Source organism: Aythya ferina, assembly GCF_964211825.1.
Source record: "Aythya ferina genome assembly, chromosome: 1".
Lineage (NCBI taxonomy): Eukaryota > Metazoa > Chordata > Aves > Anseriformes > Anatidae > Aythya > Aythya ferina.
The window spans coordinates 93,164,918-93,189,039 of record NC_140296.1 but is presented as its reverse complement, the minus strand read 5'-3'; the positions used below and the strand labels follow the sequence as shown (position 1 = coordinate 93,189,039).

The 24,122-nt window shown below is 39.9% G+C and overlaps 1 protein-coding gene across 1 annotated transcript in view; it reads left to right on the top strand.

Annotated features, from left to right (window-relative positions):
* BACE2 (beta-secretase 2) overlaps nucleotides 1–24,122 on the top strand; it is a gene marked incomplete at its 5' end in the record, with an annotated part of 47,097 nt that overhangs the window by 10,512 nt on the left and 12,463 nt on the right. Inside the window, 5 exon segments of the mRNA XM_084511627.1 lie at nucleotides 10,879–10,967; nucleotides 17,423–17,639; nucleotides 19,200–19,328; nucleotides 20,533–20,667; nucleotides 24,007–24,108. Of these exon segments, the coding sequence (XP_084367753.1) occupies nucleotides 10,879–10,967; nucleotides 17,423–17,639; nucleotides 19,200–19,328; nucleotides 20,533–20,667; nucleotides 24,007–24,108 (672 nt within the window).

Here is a 24,122-nt window from a genome sequence, read left to right as displayed (position 1 = left end):
TGAACACAGTCGTGTATCTGCAGGAGTGAGCTGACAGGGGGAGGAGAGGGAAAAGGGCCTGGCATTTGAGATCAGGCCAAGCATTCAGCATTCTTAAAACACTGTGGTTTGTTGTTTTGTGTGTTGTGTTTTTTTTTTTTTTTTCACTGCTATCCTGCAAATGTCTTTTTCTCATTACCTGTCTTCAAAACGTAGCTTTTTTCAAAGTTCATCTTTGACTTCAAAAACTCCTTAAGTATTGTGGGAGCAGCTTTGGCGCTTAGTTTCACATCTCTGGTGCACTATGAAAGCCAGGGCTTTACTTAAATTTGTGATTGAGATTCATATCTTTGGTGTGAGGGAGACCTTTAAATGGATGAGGAAGTACAGGAGCAAGACTGAGGCTCTCCTGAGAGGCTTCTGCCAGCACTGCCCACCACTGAAATGTAAGGGTACCATGGTGTATTTGACAAAAGGGAGATTTAAAAAAATACAACAGCACTTGTGAGGATAGAGATACCTCCTAACCTCTCACTCACTGTAGTGTTAAGAATGGATTTCATAAGCTTTGTTGAAGCTTGAAATGTGGCCTTTGATTAGTTATATCATTTCCCACTGGCATGGTAAACATGGATAGTGACTCACAGTGTAGAAGCTTGTACAGCATGAGGAAGGTCATAAGATTAGTGGGGTCAAGCCTTCTTCAGTTTATTTGTTGTAGTGTGGTTCTGCGTAAATGCACAAAACTCTTTCAATCTTACAGACACTGCAGTTGGAGGGTTTTTTTTTGATTTTTTTTTTAACACAGGGTAGGACTTCTGAAGCTAGGTAGAAAAAGACTAAAAATGCAAGGTTTATCACACAACAGTTTCTCTGATTCTAATGAACAATAGAGGAAGAGAAAAGGGAGAACTAACAAAATAAATTGGAAGCTAATTTTGGAGAGCAAAAGCCTCAGAAAATTGAAATTCTAAGCTGTATGCAGCTTCTAACTATACTAATTCACTGCATATAATACATTAACGTAGGTTTACTGATTTCATTTCCTTTAAAAAAACAAACAAACAAACAACAACACAGAGCACAAAACCCTGCTTGGATATCATATTTTGAAAGGTATTATATTAATATGATATTATATTAGTATGATGAGTGCCTTTCTCCTGTTTGTTTTTTTTTTTTGTTTGTTTGTTTATTAAGAAAAAAAAAAAAAAAAACTTCTGAAATTGTTTGGCATAGTACTGTATTTTTAGAAGAATTATGCCCTAAGAAATACTGGTAAACAGAACAGACATAGAGGACACTTAGCTTAAGACACTTGAGGTGGATGTGTTATTTTTTATTTATTTATTTATTTATTTTCCAGTGAGATGGTTGTAAGTTTTACAGTGAAAGTTTAGCTTCAGGTCAGCTGAAAGTATTTGGCAGTGTTTTCTTTTACTTAAGGAATGAAGTGTGGTTAAGCACGTGGGTACAAGTGCGTAGAGGCTTACTGAGGAGGAGCTGGCTGGGGACAGTGAAAACCTTTATGGCTTGCGGGTGTTCCTGTATTGTGAAACACAGATGTGCACTCCTTCCCCCATCTCTATTGCTCTGCTATTTACTGGGGAGTTTTAAACTGCCCTTTTCCCCAAGTCCACCTACAGCGCACACCTCTCCATGAACTAGTAGCTATCTCATCTGGGTGGCCATCGGTCCAAGGAACTTAAAGCCTTGCCCATGAGGTCTTCTCTACCTTGGCTGTGTTTGGTGGTTTCAAAGCAAGAACAGGCTCCAGGTTGAGAGGGTGACTGTGAAATCTGTTGTGGCATTCACAAGCATATCTCCAAGTCTCAGGTTGGTGGTAGAGGGAGGCTGCAGGTGTTTCTCCTAATGTGTGTTGTTTTGGTTTTTGTTTTTTAGCTGTTGGATTTATAAATTAATAGCTGTCTCTCCAACACCTTAGCCACTTCGGTCATTGGGGAAGGAGGAGTGAACTCTAGATGAGATGCTTTCTAATTCAGATGTTGCATAGAGATCAGACATAGTCCATCCCTCTAAACCAAGGCTGAGTGGGCACTGAGATTCCTTGCGAGCATTGCAGTTAGATGGGAGAGTTGGTTCCAGTGGTTTTCATCCTCTCTCTCTTGTCTCTCAGTGCTGTATTGTAATTAGTGGAAAACTGATGGATTTCCATCTACTAACAGGTGGAAACTTGCTTTTGGTTTAATCAGGGCTTTGTGTATAATTATGTGTAAATACCTGATGTATTCTGCTTTCATTCTTAATTTTCACGGTGTTTTTTTTTTTTTTTATCTTCTATCTTCCATTTACATGAGCACATAGTAATCTTCGAATTCACAAACATGCTTACTATAAATATAGAAACAAATATACTTTTTCCTCACTGAAATTTGTGAGCATATTGGTGTCTTACTGCTGTTAGTAAGAGCTAGCTCTCTCCTACTTCACTTTAGAAGTTAGAAATAGGCTGGTGAAGAGACAACGAGCTTATGTGTAATCATACGTATGTTAAAAGACGATCACAGTTCTTCACAGCCTTGCAAACTAGTCTGAGCCTACCAATGTCTATTTACAGATTTTTGTAGACTGCTAGATGATTGTCATTAATGAACTTCCTCTAACTAGTCCAGATTTTCCTTAAAACACAATGTCTGGAAGAGGGCATGCCTTCGGTTGAGGCATAAATGTTTAAGGTGAGTGAGCGGGTTGCTTCACACACTTAAATACTTTGTCAGCTATTGGGTGTCCAAGTCAGTAATACGGGAGAGGGACTTATATCTGGGAAAAAAAGAGAAAAAAAAGGTTAATCTTTTCTGAAAAGGCAGTGAGACAAAATAGCTACGATTCACACAGCTCTAAGATAAACAAGTAATAGCTCATGTTCAACAGCGAAGCATGTTCATATAGCATGAATAGGATGGATGTGTTGTATGATAAATCTAGACACAGCAAATAAATTTCAGCTTGAAAAATAAGATACCACATGAGACAGCATGTGCAGCTAGAATGTTAATGTTTAGGAAAGTGAAAGAACTGGTGAAAAGGAGAGCGCAGAAATGAAGAATAGATATTTTGCTTTTTTACCAGGATTGATTGGCCAAATTTTATTTTCTTTTGGGGAGGGGAGGGAGGTCTTTAAACCATAATAGCCTTCCCTTATTGTCAAAATGATAATATATATAAAGCACTTCTTGTAATATTTCTCTTCAAAATGACTATTCATCAGTCCCAGAGTCAGACGCTCATATTTCAACTCACAATTTAGTTTAGCAAGTTGATACTTCAGAGCAATCAGTCATCTTTAGCATTTGTGTTTTTAATACAAATGTCAGCTACAGAAACACACAGCGCTCTTAAGCAGGGAAAGATTGGCTAATCCTGATAGTACTTTTCATCTTCTGGTTAAGAAAGAGATTATTGCTTTTCAGAGAGGAAAAAAAAAGAAATGGTATTTTTCCCAGTCCAGCAGTTCAGTTCAGACCATGAAAAGACTGAAGGCAGAAGACTCTGTCTTCTGTTAGCCCAATGTGAGTGTGACAGTGCCCCGTAACAGATGAGTTTCAGGAGCTTGGTGGGGAGAGTGAAGGTAAGGGTAGTATAAATAGGGGACCAAATCATAGGTCCTGACACAAACTGAATATATGGTGAGGGGAATGACAGCAAATGCCAAACAAACTCTTGTGGCTTAATCTAGTGTAGCCCTGAAGAGCCTCCATTTACAATTTGTTCTCCAGTTTACTACATAATGTACTTTATGTTCTACACTTTCTCTGACAAACTTCCTGCAATCACCAGAGAAGGAATAATCTTTAGTAACTCGCTTGACTTTCTGGTTTGGCCAAGATTTCAAGCTGCAATAGATCACCTTCCGGTGTCCTAAGCATGATGTTGCAGTGAAACGTGGGCACCACCTGCTTAGCAAACTGCATTAGAAAATCATTAATCTCTGTTCCATTTTTTTTCTTTGTACTGCCTCACATATCTCATCTGAATAGTTAGACCTTTCTTGTGAAAACAGGAGGATTTCTTGGGGGGGGGGTGGTAGCAAATAATTTGTCTCCTGTGATTTGACACCCCCCACACCCCTCAATGCACCACGTGGAAATTCTCCTCCCAGATCCAGTGTAACATGGGCTTCCTGCTTCCTCCTCCTCCTCAAAGGTGAAGTGTGTTATAGTCCAAGCTGTAGGGAGTTGCTTGGCTCTGGGTGGGGTGTTTTTCAAACGTCACCAGTGGCCAGGCTGTCAGTCAGACAGCAGAGTTGTTTTCTGGATTCCTCTGCTCAGCACTGGTGAGACCACACCTGGAGTACTGGGTCCAGTTCTGGGCCTCCCCAGTAGCAGAGGGAGAGGCAGGCTGGAGAGAGTCCAACAGAGGGTCACCAAGATGATGAAGAGGCAGGAGCACATCTCCTGTGAGGAGAGGATGAGAGAGCTGGGGCTGTTCAGCCTGTAGAAGGGAAGGCTTAGGGGGATCTCATCAATGTCCATAAATACCTGAAGGGAGGGAGCAAAGAGGACGGAGCCAGGCCCTTTTCAGTGGTGCCCAGCACTAGGACAAGAGGCAGTGGGCACAAAGTGGAGCCCAGGAGGCTCCCTCTGAGCAGCAGGCAGCAATTCTGTGCTGTGCAGGTGAGGAGCCCTGGCAGAGGCTGCCCAGAGAGCTGTGGGGGCTCCTCTTGGGGATCTCCAGAAGCCACCTGGGCCTGGCCCTGGGCAGCCTGCTCTGGGTGGCCCTGCTTGCGCAGAGCTTGGAGCAGGTGGCCCCCAGGGGTCCCTTCCCACCACACACATCCTGTGAAGTGCTGCAGAGTAACAAGGACTGGGCTGTTCCAGTCCTGGGACTGTTCTTGAGACTGCTAAAATCTGAGAACCTTGTCCCTGCTCCAGTGTTCAGCAGCAGTGTGCCAGTATTTTGTATGGACTGACAAACTTACCCCTTTTTTGTTTCAGTCTTGCCTCTCCAGCAAAATATACATAATTCTACAAGCAGAAGTGTTTTTGTCACTGACGATTTTTCAGTCTATGTGCAACTTTGCAGTCCCCTACATCTAGACATGCTTCCAAAGGTTCCCCTAACTCATGTTTTAATTAGATTTTATTTCCATATCTTAAAAAGAAGAGATGAAGAATCTGCATTAAACCTTGGTCTTCCGAATTAGTTTACTAAAAATTAGGCTGTAAATGCTAATTCCAGATTACACTGAAAGTAGTGTACAGTAGCTCTTCTTAAAAAGCCACTTTATATTATAACATTATTAATTTGTAGAAACAAATTGCTGAAATAACCTGACTGACAGTCTGTGCCAATAATAACACATAATAACTGTAGGCAAACACAGCATATAGTTCCTAGAGTGTTTTCTGTTTTGCATGATGGTTGTAAGCAATTCTTGCCAGATGGGCTGATAATGTAATTAGGAATCGTTGTGTTAAATGAGGCAATATTTAAATTGGCAACTAATTTTCCTATCTATTAACCAGCTTAAAAAAGAAGAGCTGTTACCCAAATGATTTCTAGCTGCTAATCTCTAACAAGAAATGTAGCTCTTCTTTGCACTTTTTTTTTTTTTAAGCGCTGTCTAACAAATTTTTTTTTTTCTGTAGGGTCTAATATGTATGGGACAAAATAAGAAAGAGAGGGAATTAAGAGATGTTGCAAGTTATGGGGTTTTTAGATGGTGTGGACTTGTGCTAAGCCATCATGATATGTGGCAACAGCACATGAGCCAGTAATGGGATGCTTCCTATTTATAGTCTCTAAATGTGGAAAAAAAAAACACACACATTTTTACTTTGTGATGGTTCACTGTGTGGCATACTCGATCAAGCAGAGTAGGACTATAAACCCTATTTTAAGCGTGTGTGTGGGAGAAATCAAGAAAGCACAGCAGGACAAGATTTTGAACGGCATATGAATGTTACTAGCATGAAACGGTCGCACTTCACTGGGGAAGGGAGAGAGGGGAATAGAAAGGGAGGGCATTCGGTCAAGTTAAAATCCCAGGGAAGGCATGTTCATTTGTAGTTTTCATTGTGGTCTCTTACACATCCAGCTTCATTGGACCTTCTGGCTTGCATGATGGAAGCTGTCAATTGCCTAACATCAAGATTTTGACTGAGCCCCAGAGTAAACATACAACTGAATGAGATTCATTATTATATCTATGGGTCTAACTCTGCAGGTCTTACTCTGTTCTTTATTCCCCCAAGCATCAGCTGAAGCAGGGATGAAGATCCAAATGCATTTTTTCAGTCTGTTTCATTTTGTTCAGTGATAAGTCTTCATTGCTTGACCTAGAAGAATCAGGCCCATTAACTCAAAAAAACTATAGTGTATTTTTCCACAGGCCCTTCTTTTAATGGGGATGAAGATTATCACTGTCTCGGGGTGGGTTACCTGGGGAATTACATCAAAAACAACAGTGCAACAGGGCTGCATGCAAGCCCTGGGATTCCACACCTGGCAAAGACTGTGTATGCTAAGCCACACAGGGAGCTGCTTCAAAGAAATGCATTATGCACTTGCAGCCTGTGGGATTGGTTTTGTATGTTTTTCTGAGCATTACAAAAAACTTCTGACCTCAGACTAAAACAGGAAAGAGAAACTTCACCAAGTCTGAGTACAGTGTAGGTCAGAACAAAGGTAAGGTTTGTCCCTGCTAGAGGACAAGGAAGTCACTTTCTGAATACATGGTGTGTTTTGCAAACTGCACATTACTGCTCACTGATGCAGTTAAAGTAGGGATAGATGACTCCTAGTGTTGATGACGTTGCATCGACATCACTTGCGGTAAGAGATAGGGCTAGTACCTGAACCACAGACAAAAGAAGTTTTGTTGAGTGAAAAAAGATGATAGATCAATAGAAAAATTTTACTGGTATCAAAATACAACAATATTCAGCAGTGGAAAGAATAAAAAAAATAAAGACAGTAGTAAGTTAAATTATTGAAGCAGGAGAGTATACCGTAAGTGCTATTTGATGCTGATGCTAAATCAAATACTGGAAAGCTTCAGGGATCCTTGAAGTATTGACAATGTATTTGACTACCAGATGAAATGAATTATTACAACTGTTTTATTTTTTCAGCATCTCCACCAATTGGAGTAAAAAACAACATATAAGATGCATGGCCCAAGGAGACTTCTGCCTCTCTGGCAATGCATTTCCATGTTCACAACTTTCAGTAAACAGCTTTTGATTTGAGCACAACTTAATGGCATACAGATAGGGTGGCAGATTTCCTCTGTAAGTTTGTCATGGCTCAGGTGGTTGTTACCATCATGGTCACTTTATACCCAGGAGTCTTTTTTAACCTCTCATTAATAGCCATATTATTCAGGAAATGCATCCAGCAAAATAATCTCCTAGTATGGTATGAGGTGCAGGTTTCACATCCCACAGCTGTGGTAAAGGTGATCTTTGGGGGAAAAAAGGGCTTTTATATCTGCTGTATAGATCTGAAATTGAACTTGATGTTATCACCAACCATGGGGCTTGTCCCAACCATGGTCACACTCCCACATCTCCTAATGATTTATTAATATCAACCATCTTCTTGACATGAATTATTACTCCATATATCACACACGGCTATGGTAAAGGTGATCTTTGGGGGGAAAAAAAAAAAAAGGGCTTTTATATCTGCTGTATAGATCTGAAATTGAACTTGGAAATGTTCAAAAAAAAAAATAAAAATCCACCACCAACTGTAGGCTTTCCTTTTGTGCCTCGCAGTGTGAAAGGAAAGGAGTCTTTCGTTTTTTATGACTAGCACATGATCAGTCAGCAGCCTTTGGACAATTTCTCCTTCATTGCTTCATTCAGATGTGCCTCTCTGATCTTGGCTTTTGCCAAATCTGACTTCACCTGACACTTTCTGACAAAACATGCCAATCACTAATCAGCTGTAAGTGACAGGACACGATTCTTTCGAGGTGGCTGTCATAAATCCAGTGGACCTGCTTTGCCAGCAAGGAGAGCTCTGGTTCATGGTCTCTCTGCTGCTTTGCCAGGAGGCTGTTGAAGAGGATGCAAACACCCCTGCTGGCTCTCCCTCAACATCAGTACCTTCCTGCTACGGAAAGGTGAAGGTACAGAGAAGTATGGCCACTCTCCAGCTCAATGTGTTCAGGTGGCATTGAGCGGGTGGTGAAGTGCAGCGACTGGGGAGCGAGCGTGCTGCGTGTTCGCCTCCATCTCCAGGGGACTGGGCAGGGCTGACCTCTGGAGACGGGGCAGGGCAGGCAGCCCTGGACCATGAGGCCTCCAGCTGCCACCCCGTGACTTACCAGAGCTGGTCTGGAAGCTGCCCAGCAGCCTAGTTAAACTGTCAGAGAACTGGCACAGAATAAAGTAGTCTCCGGCAGTGACAACATGAAAGTGGATCTTAATGAGACGTGGAGGCACTAAAGAAAATTCGGACCGAAAGGGCGGCAGGCAGAGAAAGAGCACCCAGTCAGTTATACCCACCCCAAAATGATCTGCTAATCACTGGCACTATTGTAAGGGCCACAATAAATCTGTGTCTGCCCTGGCCGCCTGCGTCTCATTATGCACAAACATGCAGATCGGGAATGTCAGCCTCAATAGCGATCTGTCGTGTGAGCGTGGCCAAGGCCGAGTGGGCTGGGACCTGCATGGTTAGCTGCCTTTGTGTTTTCCCCTTTTTTTGGAGGGGAGAGATACCAGTTTTCTTTTGGAAATGTTGATTCGCTCTGTTCTGTGGGCAGTAAACTTGCCCTTTTCTTCAGTGATTTCTGAATTCTGTGATAGTAACATTTTATTCAAGGTGTGGGGGGTAAAATATCTTTTATATAAGTCATAGTTAGCGGTTGAGCTTTTTTTATTTTATTTCTTTTTAATTTTATTTCCCCAGTCCTCCTCCATGTACAGTGTCATACATACTACTGAAGTTAGGGTAACACCTATATCTATTTATTCAGTTGACGTATAGTGCCCATTACTCAAACATCACAGACTGCCTTGGAAATGCTAATTAATTTAAGCCCTGCAGCACCCCTTGGAGGCAACTTTTGTTGGTCCTGATAGATGCACACATTGTAGCTACTCTTTGTTATTTATTTTTAATACAATTTCTATCCAAGAGAGGGAAAAAAAAGAGAGGGGAAAAAAATAAAAAAGAACAGTTCTTACTTTGTTAGGTGTTTGACAGAATGTTAGATTTTAATCTTGGTGAAACAAAGTATGAAGCAAACTTTGGATTTTCTTGCAAGTCATGCCTCACAGGTTCTTACTTTCTTTTAAAGCCTCAGCTCCTGGAGCCAGGTGAACTTGGATATGTCCTTTTCTTTCTAGAAGTCCGTCTAGCATGTCTGTTTGCAAAATAAATTTTAATGCATTGTTTTCACTTAATCTAAAATCTGAGATGCAGTGAGGCAAGTAAATAACTTGACTGAAGTTGTGGTTTTGTTTATGTTTAGTCTTAAAATTTTTGTATGATTAGGGCTGGGAATACCAATGGCAGAGTTCATGCAGTTCAAAAGAGAGTCCCATTGATTACTAGTTGTTGTTGGGTTTTTTTTGTTTTGTTTTTTTTTTTTTAACAGTCCTCAGTCCCAGATTTTATTTACTAGGTAAAACAGGGGCAACCTTCTTCCTCCTCCTCCTCCATGAGCAAACCAAAAATGTTTTTAAACATCAGCTCACACTTTTTTTCTCCTGTGCTCAGTCTAAAATCTATTAAAGAAGAATTCAGCATATCTTCTCTAAGTGCTTTATCTTCCTATGTCTTTACACTCCTTTCTGAATTTGATTCTGTTTCTCCATTTCCTTTGTCATCGTTGAGCTCATTTCCCCCATCTTTCTCTCTTACAATCCAGCAAATTGAAAAGGGCAATCACCCTTTTCTAGTATCTGCTCCTCCCATCTCTTTTCAAGTAGCTGTCTGATAAGACAGATTACTAATGTTTTTTGCAACTGTAGATAAGGAACCTGAGTGGATTTGTAGCACAGCCACATGGGTACTAGTACTTATGCCAAGAAGCCATGGGAAACATCCAGCCAAGAGCAGGAAAAAAGTGTGACCACCACTTTTGGTAGTGACAGACTTAAATTATCATTAATGACACTCCCAAGCTGTAGTTTCAATGTTGCTGAAAGAAGTTATCCTGCATCTCAGCTCATTCCCATGCTGTGACCTGCTTCGTGCTAGCACAAGTGTTCACACAGCTGTGGTGAACCTGACTGGTCACCTGAGCCAAATGGGGAAAGGGAAGGTCTCATTTTTTTCTGTGTGGTTTTGTTAGTCATTTTTTGGCCTCAGTCATCCTCCCAATTAATTGAACAAGTGGTCCCCCTCTTAAGCTGCCGACTAATCAGTGCTTTTCACTGTGTCTGTAAGTCTGCCATCCTCCTGTTCCCAGGCAGTGAAGACTGTGGTAGGTTGCTACCGCTCAAAAGGAGTTACACCTTCTCCCAGTGCTTGCTAAGCTTCATGTTTCTGCTTCTTTCTGCTCAGACCTCACCTAGAAACCTCATCAGCCCTAAGGCAAGCAGTACTTTAAAGAGGGCACAAAGCAGCATGTGTCCCTGATGAGACAGGTTGCTGAGACACAAGGACTTGGCCAAAAAGAAATTTGAGATGGTCATGAATTCATCTGCTGAATAAATATGGGCTTGGCGGATATTCCCCTTCTGTGACCATGACTATTTTACAGCATTTGATTATAATCAGCTATTCTAGAGGGGCCACAGCAGCATGTCTTTCCCCAAAGTGACATTTTGCATTTATTTTTCAGGACAACTGTCGTCTTCATTTTTAAACTAAAGGTAGCTTAGACAAAAAACTTTAATGATTTCTTTTTTTTTTTCTTTTTTTTTTGTTTGTTTAGTTGAATATGAAAACCACCTCTCCTTTCTTCTGTTTCGGCAGTTAAATATTCTGGTTGACACTGGAAGCAGTAATTTTGCTGTAGCAGGTGTGCCTGATCCTGATGTCACCTCCTACTTCAATACAGAGCTGTAAGTACCTGTTCTGCACGCCTCGGTGGGATAGGATGTCTTTTAGATTCTGACTGCTCCATGCCATAGAGGATGATCAGGAAGTTTGTGGGGCTTCTCTGACATCCCATGACACTGGGGTGTTTGCTGCCTGAACCAGAAGGTTGGTTCTCCTTGATGCAGAGTCCAGACTGACACCACAAACGGTCTTCACTGATAACAGCAAGACTGAGATCTGGACCCAATACTGATTAGAGCTGGGGAAAAAGGAAGAAGATCACAGGGTAAAAATCATTTCTAAAATCACACCAACTTCACCAAATTCTTATCCAAATAGTCTTGGAAGGAATTAGAAATGTAAATTTATTTCCCTTTTCTTAAAAAAATAAAATAAAAAACAGTAGTCCTATCTGCTGCTTGACATTTCATTTGACACAAAACTTGATTAGTCAAAAACTAATTTGTTATTTAGTTTGGATAAGGACCTCAGTCAGCCAGTGATTGGAACAGACCCTGTGCTGAATTGGGTTGTTTATAACATACAACTTGGAGATTTTGGTGCCTGTTATGCACAAAATTTGCTGTTTAGCAAGAGCTGACATTAGTCATAGCCAAGCACAGCTTAGTCTGAATCACTTTTCCTCTTTTCTTCCTTCCCTTCTGCCTGTCTCTAGTTTAAATTACTTCAGGTAAATTTCTACAAAACAGTGTCTATCTTTAGCTGAAGAATATGGTTCAAATTACTTAGAGGACAGGGAGGCAGGAGAACATTACCTCTTCATGTATTTTAACATGGGGTATTGTTTTCTTCCGATAAGATGCACTGATAATGGAGTCAAAGTCAGTATTTCCATGCTGCCTAGTACAAAAGCCTAACCTCCTGTCACATATTCAGCTGTTAATGGAGATACTTCACATAGGTCTGAAAAGTCCAGAATTTGCACCTGAGAGCTATTTCTGCACTAGTGCAGAATTTTGCTTGTCAGCGGTCCCCTTCCATAGGTAGTGGCTACAATTATAAGGAAACTTACTTGTCAGGAATTAAAAGCACAAGTGTTTCCTTCTCCCTTTTCTCTTCAGTGACGTTACTTTGGAAGGGCAAGGCCTCTTATAAGAACCACACACTGTTACAAACAGCAACAACAACAGATGCTCTGTGTTGAGAAAGACTGTGAAATCACTTGAAGGTTACAGCCTCTTACCAGTGTTCTCTGTGTACATTGTGTTTTCAGAACTTTGGTACAAAATTAATAATGAAACCTTGAAAATTAGTCCCTGGAGAGTTAAGGGTGCTTTATCAAATGATTCAAACTGAAGCAATAATAGAAGAGAGCAATTGCAATAGCAGTTCCTGGTTTGGTTTGGATTGATGGAGAATGGGAATATGTTCAGAATAAAGTGCAGGTATTAGCATGCTTGAACCTGGCTACATCGTGATTTTTTCATTTCAAAGTTTAAGCATAACTATCATCTGGGGGGCATCTTGGCCCTATTGAATCGGTGAGACGTTTAAATGCTCTTTGAAAGAAAATTCTGTAGGTCACCTAGTACATAATGCCCCTGATGCTGGGCTGTCATTAGATTGGATCAGCCATGGCTGAGTCCAGCCAAGTCCTGTAAGCCTCTGAGGGTGGAGAATCCATGAACTCTGGGCAGTGTGTTTCAGTGGTGGGCCACACTCTCCAGGAGTGCAAATTACTACCTAATATCCAAACTGAACCTCAAAAAATGTTACTCAAGGGGTAATACCCCTTGTATGATCGCTTGACAAAGAAGGTTGTCTGTGTCATTTTAGTAGCTGTCTTTCAAGTCAGTGTAAGCTGCTATGACTTCTCCTTTTAGCCTCATTTACAAAACAGGCCCAGTCCCTGCAAGCTCTCCTCCTGTGTTTGAGGTCCCTGGCCTATTTGGTAGCCCTCTGCCAGTTCCTCTCCTATTTCTCTCTGTCCCCGTTGAACTGGGTTCCCATGGCTGGCCACAGTATTCCAGGTGTGGAATGCCAGCTATGCTCCTTAATGTAGTGTCTTAGAGTGCCATGATATGTCTGTGAAATTGCTCACTGAGTGTCCCTTTGTACCTTTTTGTCCTTCATGTGCTTAGGAATGGATTGCAGGAGGTTGTTTCTGTGTCTCTTCCTGAGCTGATGTGAAGCCAATGGACCTATAGGGCCTTGGGCCCTGCTTCTTTCTCTTCTTGAGACTGGCCTTAGGACAGTCTTTTCTCTGTAGTCACGATTTTGTACAGATGGTAGGCAGGGGCCTTGTTATCACATCAGCCAGATCTGAAAAATGACCCAAGAGTGACCTTTACCTGTGTGTAAGTGAAACAAATAGTCTATGTGTACTTTTGTTCCATGATATCTGGGACACTTTAAAATTAAATAAAGACATCACCTCTTGTCTGGTAATTAGTCCTGCAGTTTTTCCTTTTATCATTATGAAGTGCTTCCATATCAAAGTCATAAACTGCAAATTGAAGACAAGGGGAGTGAAGGGTTAGTAATTTGTTAAGTTAATAAATCTTGTGGGACTGAGTTAGATGTGTGCTTATTAGAATATTAATATTGTGTTGGAGGAATACAGTGATTGGTCTGAATTTCCTGATTGCCAATATCTTTCAAATTATCAAAATATAAAGTTAAGTGTGTTATTATTTTTGGACTGAAATTGGGAGGGTGTGTAGAAAAGTTGTTGTCTTTGTTTTAGAGTCTCTAAGAACATGGCATGTGTATTTTTCAGGACAACCCTCCCTGAGCAGTTTTGGAAGTAATTTATTAAATCACGTTATGTGTCACATTTTTATATCATATAATTGCATTATTCAATTATCTGGCATTTTATGTACAAAATAAATAGAGCTATTTTCATGAACTCTTTCATGACTGGTTTTTGAGTGGCTCTTACAAAATTCTGCTGTGAAAATTTCTGAGTCTGCTGTGATGATCATGTTTTATAAGTTACCAAGTTATGTAAGATTTTGGGCAACAGCCTGATTTGTCCTCCTAAACTGAAAAAAGCAGTCACAGTATTTGTTTCTCATGCTGTTCAAAATAATAAGTAGGTTTTGTTGAATGTGCTACTTATGATAAAAGAGCTACTTAAATTTATAAAAGGATTTTCACACTTGAAACTAAATCAGTGTTGGCGTGTTATGTGAAAGAGTGACATACTCAGGCTGTCAGTATTCAGCAGTAGTATCTATAATAATATCCAGTCTTATTTCAGTGTGAGTATTGCTGCCTCACAGTATAAAGTTTCAAGAGCAAACTACTAGAGAGATGATCATTTGATGAGGTAGGCGGGTAAGAAAATTATGAGCAATAAACTGATATAATACAATTAAGTACATACCATTTAGCAACACAAAGCTTCTGCTTTGCAGGATGATCCTGTGTGTTTGGTCGTGTGCACTGTAAGTTTTATGGTTTGGGGTAAATTATAAACTTGTTCCAGAACCCCTGCAAATTAAATGGGACTTGTTGGTTAAAAAACAGTAATTTAGGTTGTGAAATATTCTTTAGACAGTTAGGTTGGTTGTTGGGTTTTCACTTTTGCTTTGCCTTAAAGTCATTGGCCCTGAATCACTTGTTTTGTGCCATCTATCACTAGAGAGGGGATCAAAATTTCTGTTCAGATTTTTTGGTCCTTTGCTTCTTTCCATCCCTTCTTTCCCATTGCTTTCTGTAGAGATGTTGATTGGGTGCTTAGGAAAAAGTGAATGGGTAAACAAGAAAACATGAAGTCCTGGTTTATTGCAGACTGGCAATGGAAGAGCATGGAATGAAGGAGTTGCATGTCTGGTGAGGTCGGTGTTAAGCAGGGCTTTCTGCCTAGTGGTTTTGCTTTTGCCTTGTCAAGCATCCTTCAAATATAGAATGACATGAGAAATAATATTTTGGCTATGTTTTGTCCAGTGATATAGACTGGAAATGAGCAATTCTGCATGAGGAAATGAACTCCTTGCTAGTTTTCTGAGATAAGGCTGGAGAGCTATTCAAGGTCTGAGAACCATTCTTCTGTTTGGTGCTATGGAGAGAAGACGGTAACTGCTAAGGAGAGGGAGAAGGAAGTGGTGGTACCACAGAACTATCATCTATTAGACCTTTATCCTTTCCTCTGGCAAAGGTACACTCTGTCCTACTGGAAGAGTTGAATTTTTATATTTGTATCATAGCCAAAATGGTTTGTTTGGAATTTCTTATGCCGTGTGTTTGTCTCAAAGCACTCTACCTCTGAATTAAAACAATTCTCTCATTTTGACCTCTAAAGACGTTTCCTTCTTTTGGAGCAGTGAGATGGAAAAACATGGGCTGATTACAGTCAGTAAGATGGAACAGGAAATGTTTTTGCAGAACAGAATATAATTACTGCCACAAGGACTGCATAAGATCCCTTCCTAGGACAGTAGGAATTTTGCTCCTTGATGTAAATAATAAGACCTCCCCTCCAATATGACATTTGTGTCAATATGTGTCCAATATGACATTGCTTTATAAGTGAAATGATACCCATACTCATACCCATTTCTACAGGTAGGGAGGCACAGAGGAGGTGACTTGTCCTGCCTTTCCACAGAAAAGTTCATCAGCAATACATGATCCCAGTCTTTCTGTATCCTGTTCCAGAGTGCAATCCATGAGGGATTCTTCTTGCCTCCTACCTGAGGGAAGAAGACTTATGTGCTCCTACTGTTGCTGGTCATATGTACAGTCTGTATTTGCAGATGTTCTCCTGGTACTCACCTTTCTCTCCAGTTTTAGATGATTCCTCTTCAGTTGCACAGCCATACACTTTTCTACATGAACAGCACTGTATTTTCCCTTCCTTTTCCTGGTCCCTCTGGTTTCTTTTATGTCACTAGTTGTTTGGACTCTGTTTCGATTTATAAAAGATACTTCTGGTATCACAGTGGTGCTCTGAAGACCATGACTGAGCAGAGACGTTCCTTTGTCTAAATGTCACAGAAATGCAAAATTACATATAAAGTTAAAACCGTAGTAGCAGTGACTGGATACAGGCAGTAAGTACCAGAATCTCAGGCACGTTTGTGCATTTTGATCTATAATCAACATGGCCTATTGCCTGATTTATTTCTGCTGTCTTGGATGTTACAAGCCACTGGGTCCTGAAGACCCTTGAAGGCTTAGGCATTGGGAGTATCAAGAACTAGTCGGGTTTAGAGCCTGGCCTCTTACTCCTTCTCCCCTCTCCCTTAGATAGGAAGAGAATCACTTGCATGGTCCATACGGTCAAGTTGCTCCACAAGATGAGATCTGTGTTCAAACAGGTTGGGAGTTGTCTGTGTAGCCATCTGGAGAGTGTTCCCCAAAGCAGGCAAAATCAAACCAGCTTTCTTCTGGCTAGCTCAGGTAGGGGTGGCTGTGAAGCTATCCATGGATGAGCTGGCTCCGAGTCGGCTCTTGTCAGCGAGCTCCCATCTCCTGTGCTCCAGCCACAGACCTAACAGCTTCACAGCTGCTTCTGTCAGAGCAGCTGCTAGATTAAAGCTGGGTGGATAAAGCTGTCCGCACCTGATAAATCACCTTTCTATTGTGTTACACACATGTACTTCTTTTAAAATTACTTTTAAAAAGTGTGTCAAGCTAAAAGTCTGTTCAGATGAAGCAAGCATGGTCATTTGTGTCTCTAGAAGGAGAAACTGCATGCCAAGGAATGGGACCAAAATAGATTGTAGGGGATCTAGGACTATGGTAGTGACGCAGATGGAAGGTGATGGCTATGTTTTTACTATAGAATTTTAAAATGAAAAATCTCATGGTGTTTTCTATAATACTTTTGTTAAGCCTTCTAAACAGGATTCTTTTTCTTTGCTCCTTTGCTTTAGCTATCTTTGTCTAGAAGGAACTCCTTCCTTTCCTCCTATAAGTTAGTGAATCATTTGTTAGTTATATCCAAATCTGCTTACTTCTTTATAGGCAGGCCAGACTGCAGATTTAGACAACCTGTGTCTTACTGCTGTTGCTCACCGTAATATTCTATTTTACCCAAAATAGAATTTTAATACTATTAATGAGGTAGTAGTCTATAGCTATTCAGTTAACTTGGCATTTCAGTATTAGATTAGAATTCAGAAGCTTTTTATTTCCTAGCACCACTTAATATGTTCCATCCCTAGTTAAAGAGTATTGCTTCTATTGTGACAGATTAGTCCGAGTCAGGGACACATTGCACTGGATGGTGTAATATCTTAGATTAAAAACAAAAACAAAAAATCACATTGTGAAAAATTGAGTCATTGATGGCTTCAGGATAAAAACAGGAGCTCAAGGGTTTTTATTATTATTATTATCACATGGTACTGCTTTTACAATATGACCCTGTTCTGTAAGGATATGTGATCAACTTTGCAGACTTCACTATTTTTCCTCTCTGGGAAAAAATAATATTGGGTGGTATTTTGTTGTCTTGCATTGTAAATAAACAGCACATGCATAAGTGTATCTTTTCCTTTTGAAGGTCAAGTACATACAAATCTCAAGGGATCGATGTCACAGTTAAGTACAGTCAAGGAAGCTGGACTGGAGTGCTGGGTACAGATGTCATTACTATCCCCAAAGGAATTGATGGCAGCTACACCATCAATATTGCAACCATTTTTGAATCAGAGAATTTCTTCTTACCAGGGGTTCAATGGCATGGGATTCTTGGTCTTGCCTATGGCACCTTAGCCAAGGTAAATGATCCTTTCTCCTGCTTTTATCATTTGCAATGATGATAAATAGAAATCTAAATATTAAAGTAAAGAGGGTAGGTGATCTGTCAGCACAAAGTTCCTCCCTTCCAACCACTCATTCCTGAGGATCTTTTGCATTTGTTAAATTCCAGAGAGAACAAATTGGTTTGTGATGGTACCACAGTCCCATATGAGGATTTAGTCTTTTTTGGTGGTAAAGGCTCCAATTTTAGCTCATCTGTAATGAATAAGCTTTTACTGAGCTTGTAGTACCAAAGTGCAAGAGTAAAGGTTACAAGGCTTCTAGTATGTGTGTGGGAAGCATTTATTAGGGCTCTAATAATGTCCTTCAAGACTTGTCAATGGACTGATGAACTTGCAAAGCCCTTGGCAGTTTGTTCTAAGGCATTCTCCATTCGTTAAGTAAAGGTTGAGATGGAGGGCAAATGTGGGTAATTTCAGAACAAATATTAGCTACCTTGTTTTTATGAGCATAAACCAAACACATTCTATTCTTATGGAGGTAAGAAATTCAGGTAGAAGTTTAAATTTGAACCTAAAATTTATAGACTGAAATTGGTAAGTTTACAACCTAAAACTGAAAATGTGATTGTAATGCTACATAGTCATAGCTTCCAGCCTACACAGAACTGTCTGAAAAATTCACAAACTGAGATGTATCTATTTAGAATAAATGATTCAATACTGTCTGCACTCTGGAATTAAAAAGCTTTATTCAAGAGCTGTGTGATCATTGTATTGACTTCTGCCTTAGCTGCTGTCATGCGCTGTCAACAGACAGACAGGGAGGAGCTGCTTCTTAGACTCTGCTTTGGGCAAATAGTGCATTCAGGGTATTTATTTTTCCCTTCTTCCAAAGACTTAAATGTTAGCTTCAGAGGCTGCTTTATGCTTTGTGCAGTAAGAGCACTTGGCACCTTGCGAATTAACCAGTGGCCCTGCCTCTCATCAGATGTACTCACACAGAAATCTGAATTACAGTGAAATTGCAATACTCCAATAGATGCAAAGGTAGGCATGGTATACAGTGTAGGAAATGACCTGTTAGTCAGTAATCAGTTGAACTTAGACAGAAAGTTCTTTAAAAGAAAGAAGAGGAAATGAGGGCATTGAATTCAAAGTTCTTTAGAATTAAACTGTGTTTAAAAACTAAGCATGGGAGGTGGGAAGGGCGTGTCATATTTGTCTCTTCTAATAACCCAAAGAGTCTTGCAAGCAGAAAATATCGTTGAGAGTTTCTGCCTGAAAACTAAAACTAGTATCTGAATTTGAAAACTGCAGTTCAAAAATACTTTCATGCTTTAGGGATCTCTGTGACAATGGTCAAGAGTAAAAATGCTTTTAAGAACAACAGAAGGGAAATGACAGGTGTTGTTTTTTTAATGACTTATATAGGATTTTCATCATTTGGTTGTCAGAAATTCAATTTACTTGCTAAAAGTAGTCCTATTTGAATGACTTGCTCATTTCTACATGGAAACTTTATAATGAATACTTTTGCAATCATTAATATATCTTTTTTTTCTCTTCACCTTCAAGCCTTCAAGTTCTGTGGAGACGTTCTTTGATTCTCTTGTGAGGCAGGCAAAGATCCCCAACATTTTCTCTTTGCAGATGTGTGGTGCTGGACTGCCTGTTTCCGGAAGCGGTACCAACGGAGGTAGTCTTGTGGGTATCTGTCAATCTGAGAGGGAAGATGTATCTTTGTTAAACTCTCTCCCTCTTTTCTATGACTATCTTATTTCTTCCAAATTTAGTAGTTAAATATATGAAATGTTTTACATTCTTTTAAGGCAAAGTTAAGCATTTAAGCAAAATTAAAAGTATCTATTTGTTTTCATTCCCCATTCTTTTTTTCTCTCTCAAGTTTGAGTAAACTTCGGCATTTGGATCCTCATTTCAATAAAGAAAAAATAAATTTAATGGTGCACTTCCTTACCTATTGTGTTTCCCTTACTTAACTACTAAGCTTGTTCAGATTTATCAAAATGCTGTAGTACTTTTTTATATGATGTGAAAAGGGGGAGAGGAATCAAGGCTCTTTGTCTTTTTTTTAGACAACAGAGCAAAGGAAAAAATTGAGGACCAGATCTTTCCCTTGTTATTAATCAGGGAAGTCTTTCCACCCATTTTAGTGGTTCCAAGAATTGGCTATTATTTATGTGAAATCATTATTTGGAATAACTCTTCATGAATTATGCTGAAATAAACATATCAGCAAAGGAATTAATCACGAATAGTTATTTTGCTGTAAATTCACATACTACTGTAAATGGGATTTACATTTATCATTTGAGATAGATGAAGCCCAAGAGAGAACTTTCTTATGTTAGTTCAATTCAAAGTCTGATGGTCTGGTATGCTCCCAGACAGCTTCAATGAAAGTCCTGATAGAAGCTAATAGTGGTAGCCACAACACAATGGTCACATTCTATTTCGTCCGTTCATACAAAAAATGAAATGTTGATAAGCAGCATTAAGGCTTTTTTGATCTGATAAAGCGGATTTATAATGTACAAGTTTTCAGTTCTGTCCTGGTTTTATACATTGCCTACGTTAAACCACCAAAGATAAGTTTTTGATTTGAAATACTAGAGCTTTCTTAAGAAAATCCGTGTGAGTTTGTTAGAAGGCCCTGGAAATTTGGCCCAGCATTGGAATGGTGGTTTACTGAAGCAACATCTTAATTTCTAGTTGTTTCAAACTGTTCTATGATTGGTAAAGAATTTGTTAGCAAAATCCACAGAAATTGTGCTAAATTAAGATTTTGATGTGCTATCACAATGAAACGTTTCTCTTTTTACCTGTACTTGCCCCAGAACTAAACATCCAGGATTTTAAAGTGTGTGAATTCTTTTCTCTTTTCCCTCAGGTTCTAGGTGGCATTGAACCAAGTCTCTACAGGGGTGATATATGGTACACACCTATCAAAGAGGAGTGGTATTATCAGGTTGAAATTCTCAAGCTGGAGGTTGGAGGACAGAACCTGGAACTGGACTGCAGAGAGGTATTTGCAATCAACAGATATCGGGGTGGTTGAAGTCCCCCATGAAGACCAGGGCGTATGAATGTGAGACTGATCCTATCTGTCTGTAGAGGGCCTCATCCACTTGTTCTTCCTGGTCAGGTGCCCTGTAGTAGACCCCCACTATAATGTCCCCTGTCCCTGCCCTCCCTTTAATCCTGACCCAGGCAGAGCTCCATGCACTCCAGCTGCTCAATGGCATAGAGAGCAATTGATGCCCCCTTGTCTCCCCTGCCTGTCCTTCCTAAAGAGCCTGTATCCTTTCATTCCAACACTCCAGTCATGGGAACCATCCCACCATGTCTCAGTGATGCCATGAATTCTTTGCCCTGCAGACACGTGCACCTCTCTTACTCGTTTTTTTTTTATTGCCCATACTGCATGCGTATGCACTTAAAAGGGGACACTGCAGCATGTTTAGTTCCTAGAAAATATTTGGAGGTTTCTCCATAATGCTGTCTTGTAGGCGTTTTCCTTGTTAGCCTGTAAGTGCTGGAGGTGACCCCTCTGAAGCCCCCTATCATCGATTTTGTGATCCCTTCTGATTATATCACTCCATGCCCATTGTTCAGCAGCCCTGTGCATCACTCATTCTTTCATGGGGCTACTGGTTACCCTCTCCCTCCTTCTTAGCTTAAAGCCGTCCTAACAAGGTTAGCTATCCTACTAGCGAAACTGTCTTTTCTCCACTAGTGTCCCTCCCAAGCGGACAGTGATCCTCAAACAAGGTCCCATGGTCATAGAACCCCAAACCCATATCTTGCTCACTTCAGCCTTACCAGTTATTTTTCCTCATGTATATGTTTCATGTTCATATTAGGAATAATGTTTTGTAGTCACTGAATCATTTTGATAAGACTATATTGGTGGAATTTTTGCTCCAAAGCCGTTTTGTTTTTCTGGATATGTATATGTGTGTGTTTCCTTTGTTTCTTGCTGTTGCTTGTTGCTATTTGTGTTCTATAATTTTCATGCCCTGTTTTCCTAAGACATCTTAATTTTGTCTTGTGCTTGTTCTCTTAGCTGGAAATAAGTGGAATATGATCATTCTAAAGTTTTAATAGTTCTTACAAATTATGTGAAATTAATGATAAAAAACTTACATAGGGATAAATATATTTCCATATAAAATATGGAATTCATATTTCTATATAAAATATTTAAAATTGATCATATCACCTTCAACTTAATAAGCAGACCAAGGCCTATTTAAATTTCTCTCTATTATATTGTTAGGAATGCAGAACTGCTGGGTTTCTAACATAAATACGTTTGCTTTTCTTTCCTACCTTAAAAAACAATCAATATATTTTGAAGAGGAGTCCTTGTGCTGATGGTTTAATACATGCTGTTTCCAAAAAACAACTCACTTAAAAATGTAGCAGTGTTATGAAAATTTCCTCTTATTGTTACTCTTTCTAAGCTATGGTTTGCTTTCACCTTGGATGTATTAGCATAGTATGCACATCACTGGTACAAAAAGCATCATTCCTTTCTTGATTTAAGGATATTTCCCAGCAGAAGTTTAGGGGAAGAGTAGTAAATTAAGGCTAGTATGATGAAAAGTTAGCTAGTTAAGGGCTTGCCAAGGATGCATAATTCTTTTTGTGGAGTGATGAACTATGTGCCCTGTCTTCTCCTAATTGTTTTCTAGGAAATGGAACATTTTTGTAACAGTCACCAGAGACTACTCCTTTCCTGGCAAGGAAAAAACAGTCCCCTGCACTTCAGATCTGGGGATAGGGCCAGAATAACCCTGCAGCTTTGGCCAGGACCCTGGCAGAGCAGGGCCGAGGAAGCACAAAGCTGCCACTGGTGCACACTGCCTAGGGTGCTCTGTTAAATATTAACCAGCAAGACTGAGAAGGCGAGAAGTTACTGCACACAGAAAGTACATTGTACACAGCATGGAAATCTATAAGGCAGGAATTCTGCATGCTTTTTTATGTTAGTGGTTGGCCCTTTTAGGCTGTGCATCTACCCACTTTTTTTTTTTCCTGAGGTGGTGATCTTGGCGATTGCATATTTGTATTGTAAATATGTTAAAATGAATTCCACAATGCCATAATATTTTTCTCCCCTCGTCAGAAATGTTTCTGAGTGTGGGATAAACGGCAGGTGGTGCATATCAGTGCTTTTCCTGTTTGCTTTTCGTTCAGTGCTGCTTGGCAGCCTATAGCACCTCTTCTTTCAAAAAGAAAGTCAGTCAGTTTATGTGGGGTTTTATTTTTATCACTGCACTGAAGATAGTGCCTGTGACTTGATAATATCTAAACCAATGTATCTAGAATTCACTTTCTCTTTGACCTCTTCCTAAAAGTTTATGCTGTCTGTTTGCTCTTGTCTTTTGATTATGCCATAAACATATAATTGTTTGGTTATATTGATGCTGCTGCCTAACCTCGTAACAAAAGTAGTTAATGCGAATACCTGCCACTGCTGCTTGCCTTTTCTTTTTACAATTAACTTAATTAATTAAGTTTTTTAAGGGTCCATAAATCAATATGTAGCTCTTAAAATATTTATTCGTTGATTTTAGTGTATCTGAAGTTTGATTAAATATCAAACCTCTGATATTTCATCAGAGGTTTTTTCATCAGCCTGAGGACTCGGGTTTTTATAATGAAGAGAATTTTATACTGAGGGACTTTGTGCAGACTTTGGAGCAGCAGGATTGAAATTTTCCAGTTTCTTTGTAGTTGCTTTTGCCTGTGTTTTCATGGTTGTCTGAAGTTAAGAGACAAGATGTACTCTTGAGTTAGAACCAAACCTGACATGTAATGAGGACTTATGCTCCCTGACTATTCTCAAGGTAGAAACACTAGTTATTAAAAACAAGCTGCTGTATTATGTTTAAATTAGAGTGAGTTGTTTTCATTATAGCTGAGACCAAAATTCAGGGCATGGACATGTATGTAAGCCACATCAGTGTGCTTACCCTGTGCCTGAACTAAACATGAGAGTGCTTTGTGCCCAATACATATGAGAGGTAAAGTGGATTAGTGTACATCTCTGAGAGGCTGTGCTATACTTCTTTCTAGGACACTTTGGCCACTTGCAACAGCTGTGGTGAGATGGAATAATTTTTTTGACTAGTGCAGATAAGTTCACTCTTGTGTCTAGGCTGTCATTACGTTGTTTTTGCTCTCAAGCTTCATTTGAATTCAAGCTATCAGCTCAAGAGAGCTGCTGAAAAGTGTGACGTACAGTTTTATGAAGACAGCTACCAAAAAGGAACAGCCTTGTAATCACTATGAAACAGTTTAATCTTCATTACATTAACTACAGTGTGTAATTTATCTCTTTTTTCTCCTTCCCTAGTATAATGCTGATAAAGCGATAGTAGACAGTGGGACCACTCTCCTCCGTCTGCCCCAGAAAGTCTTCAGTGCTGTTGTGCAAGCAATAGCTCGCAAATCCCTGGTAAGCTAATGTAA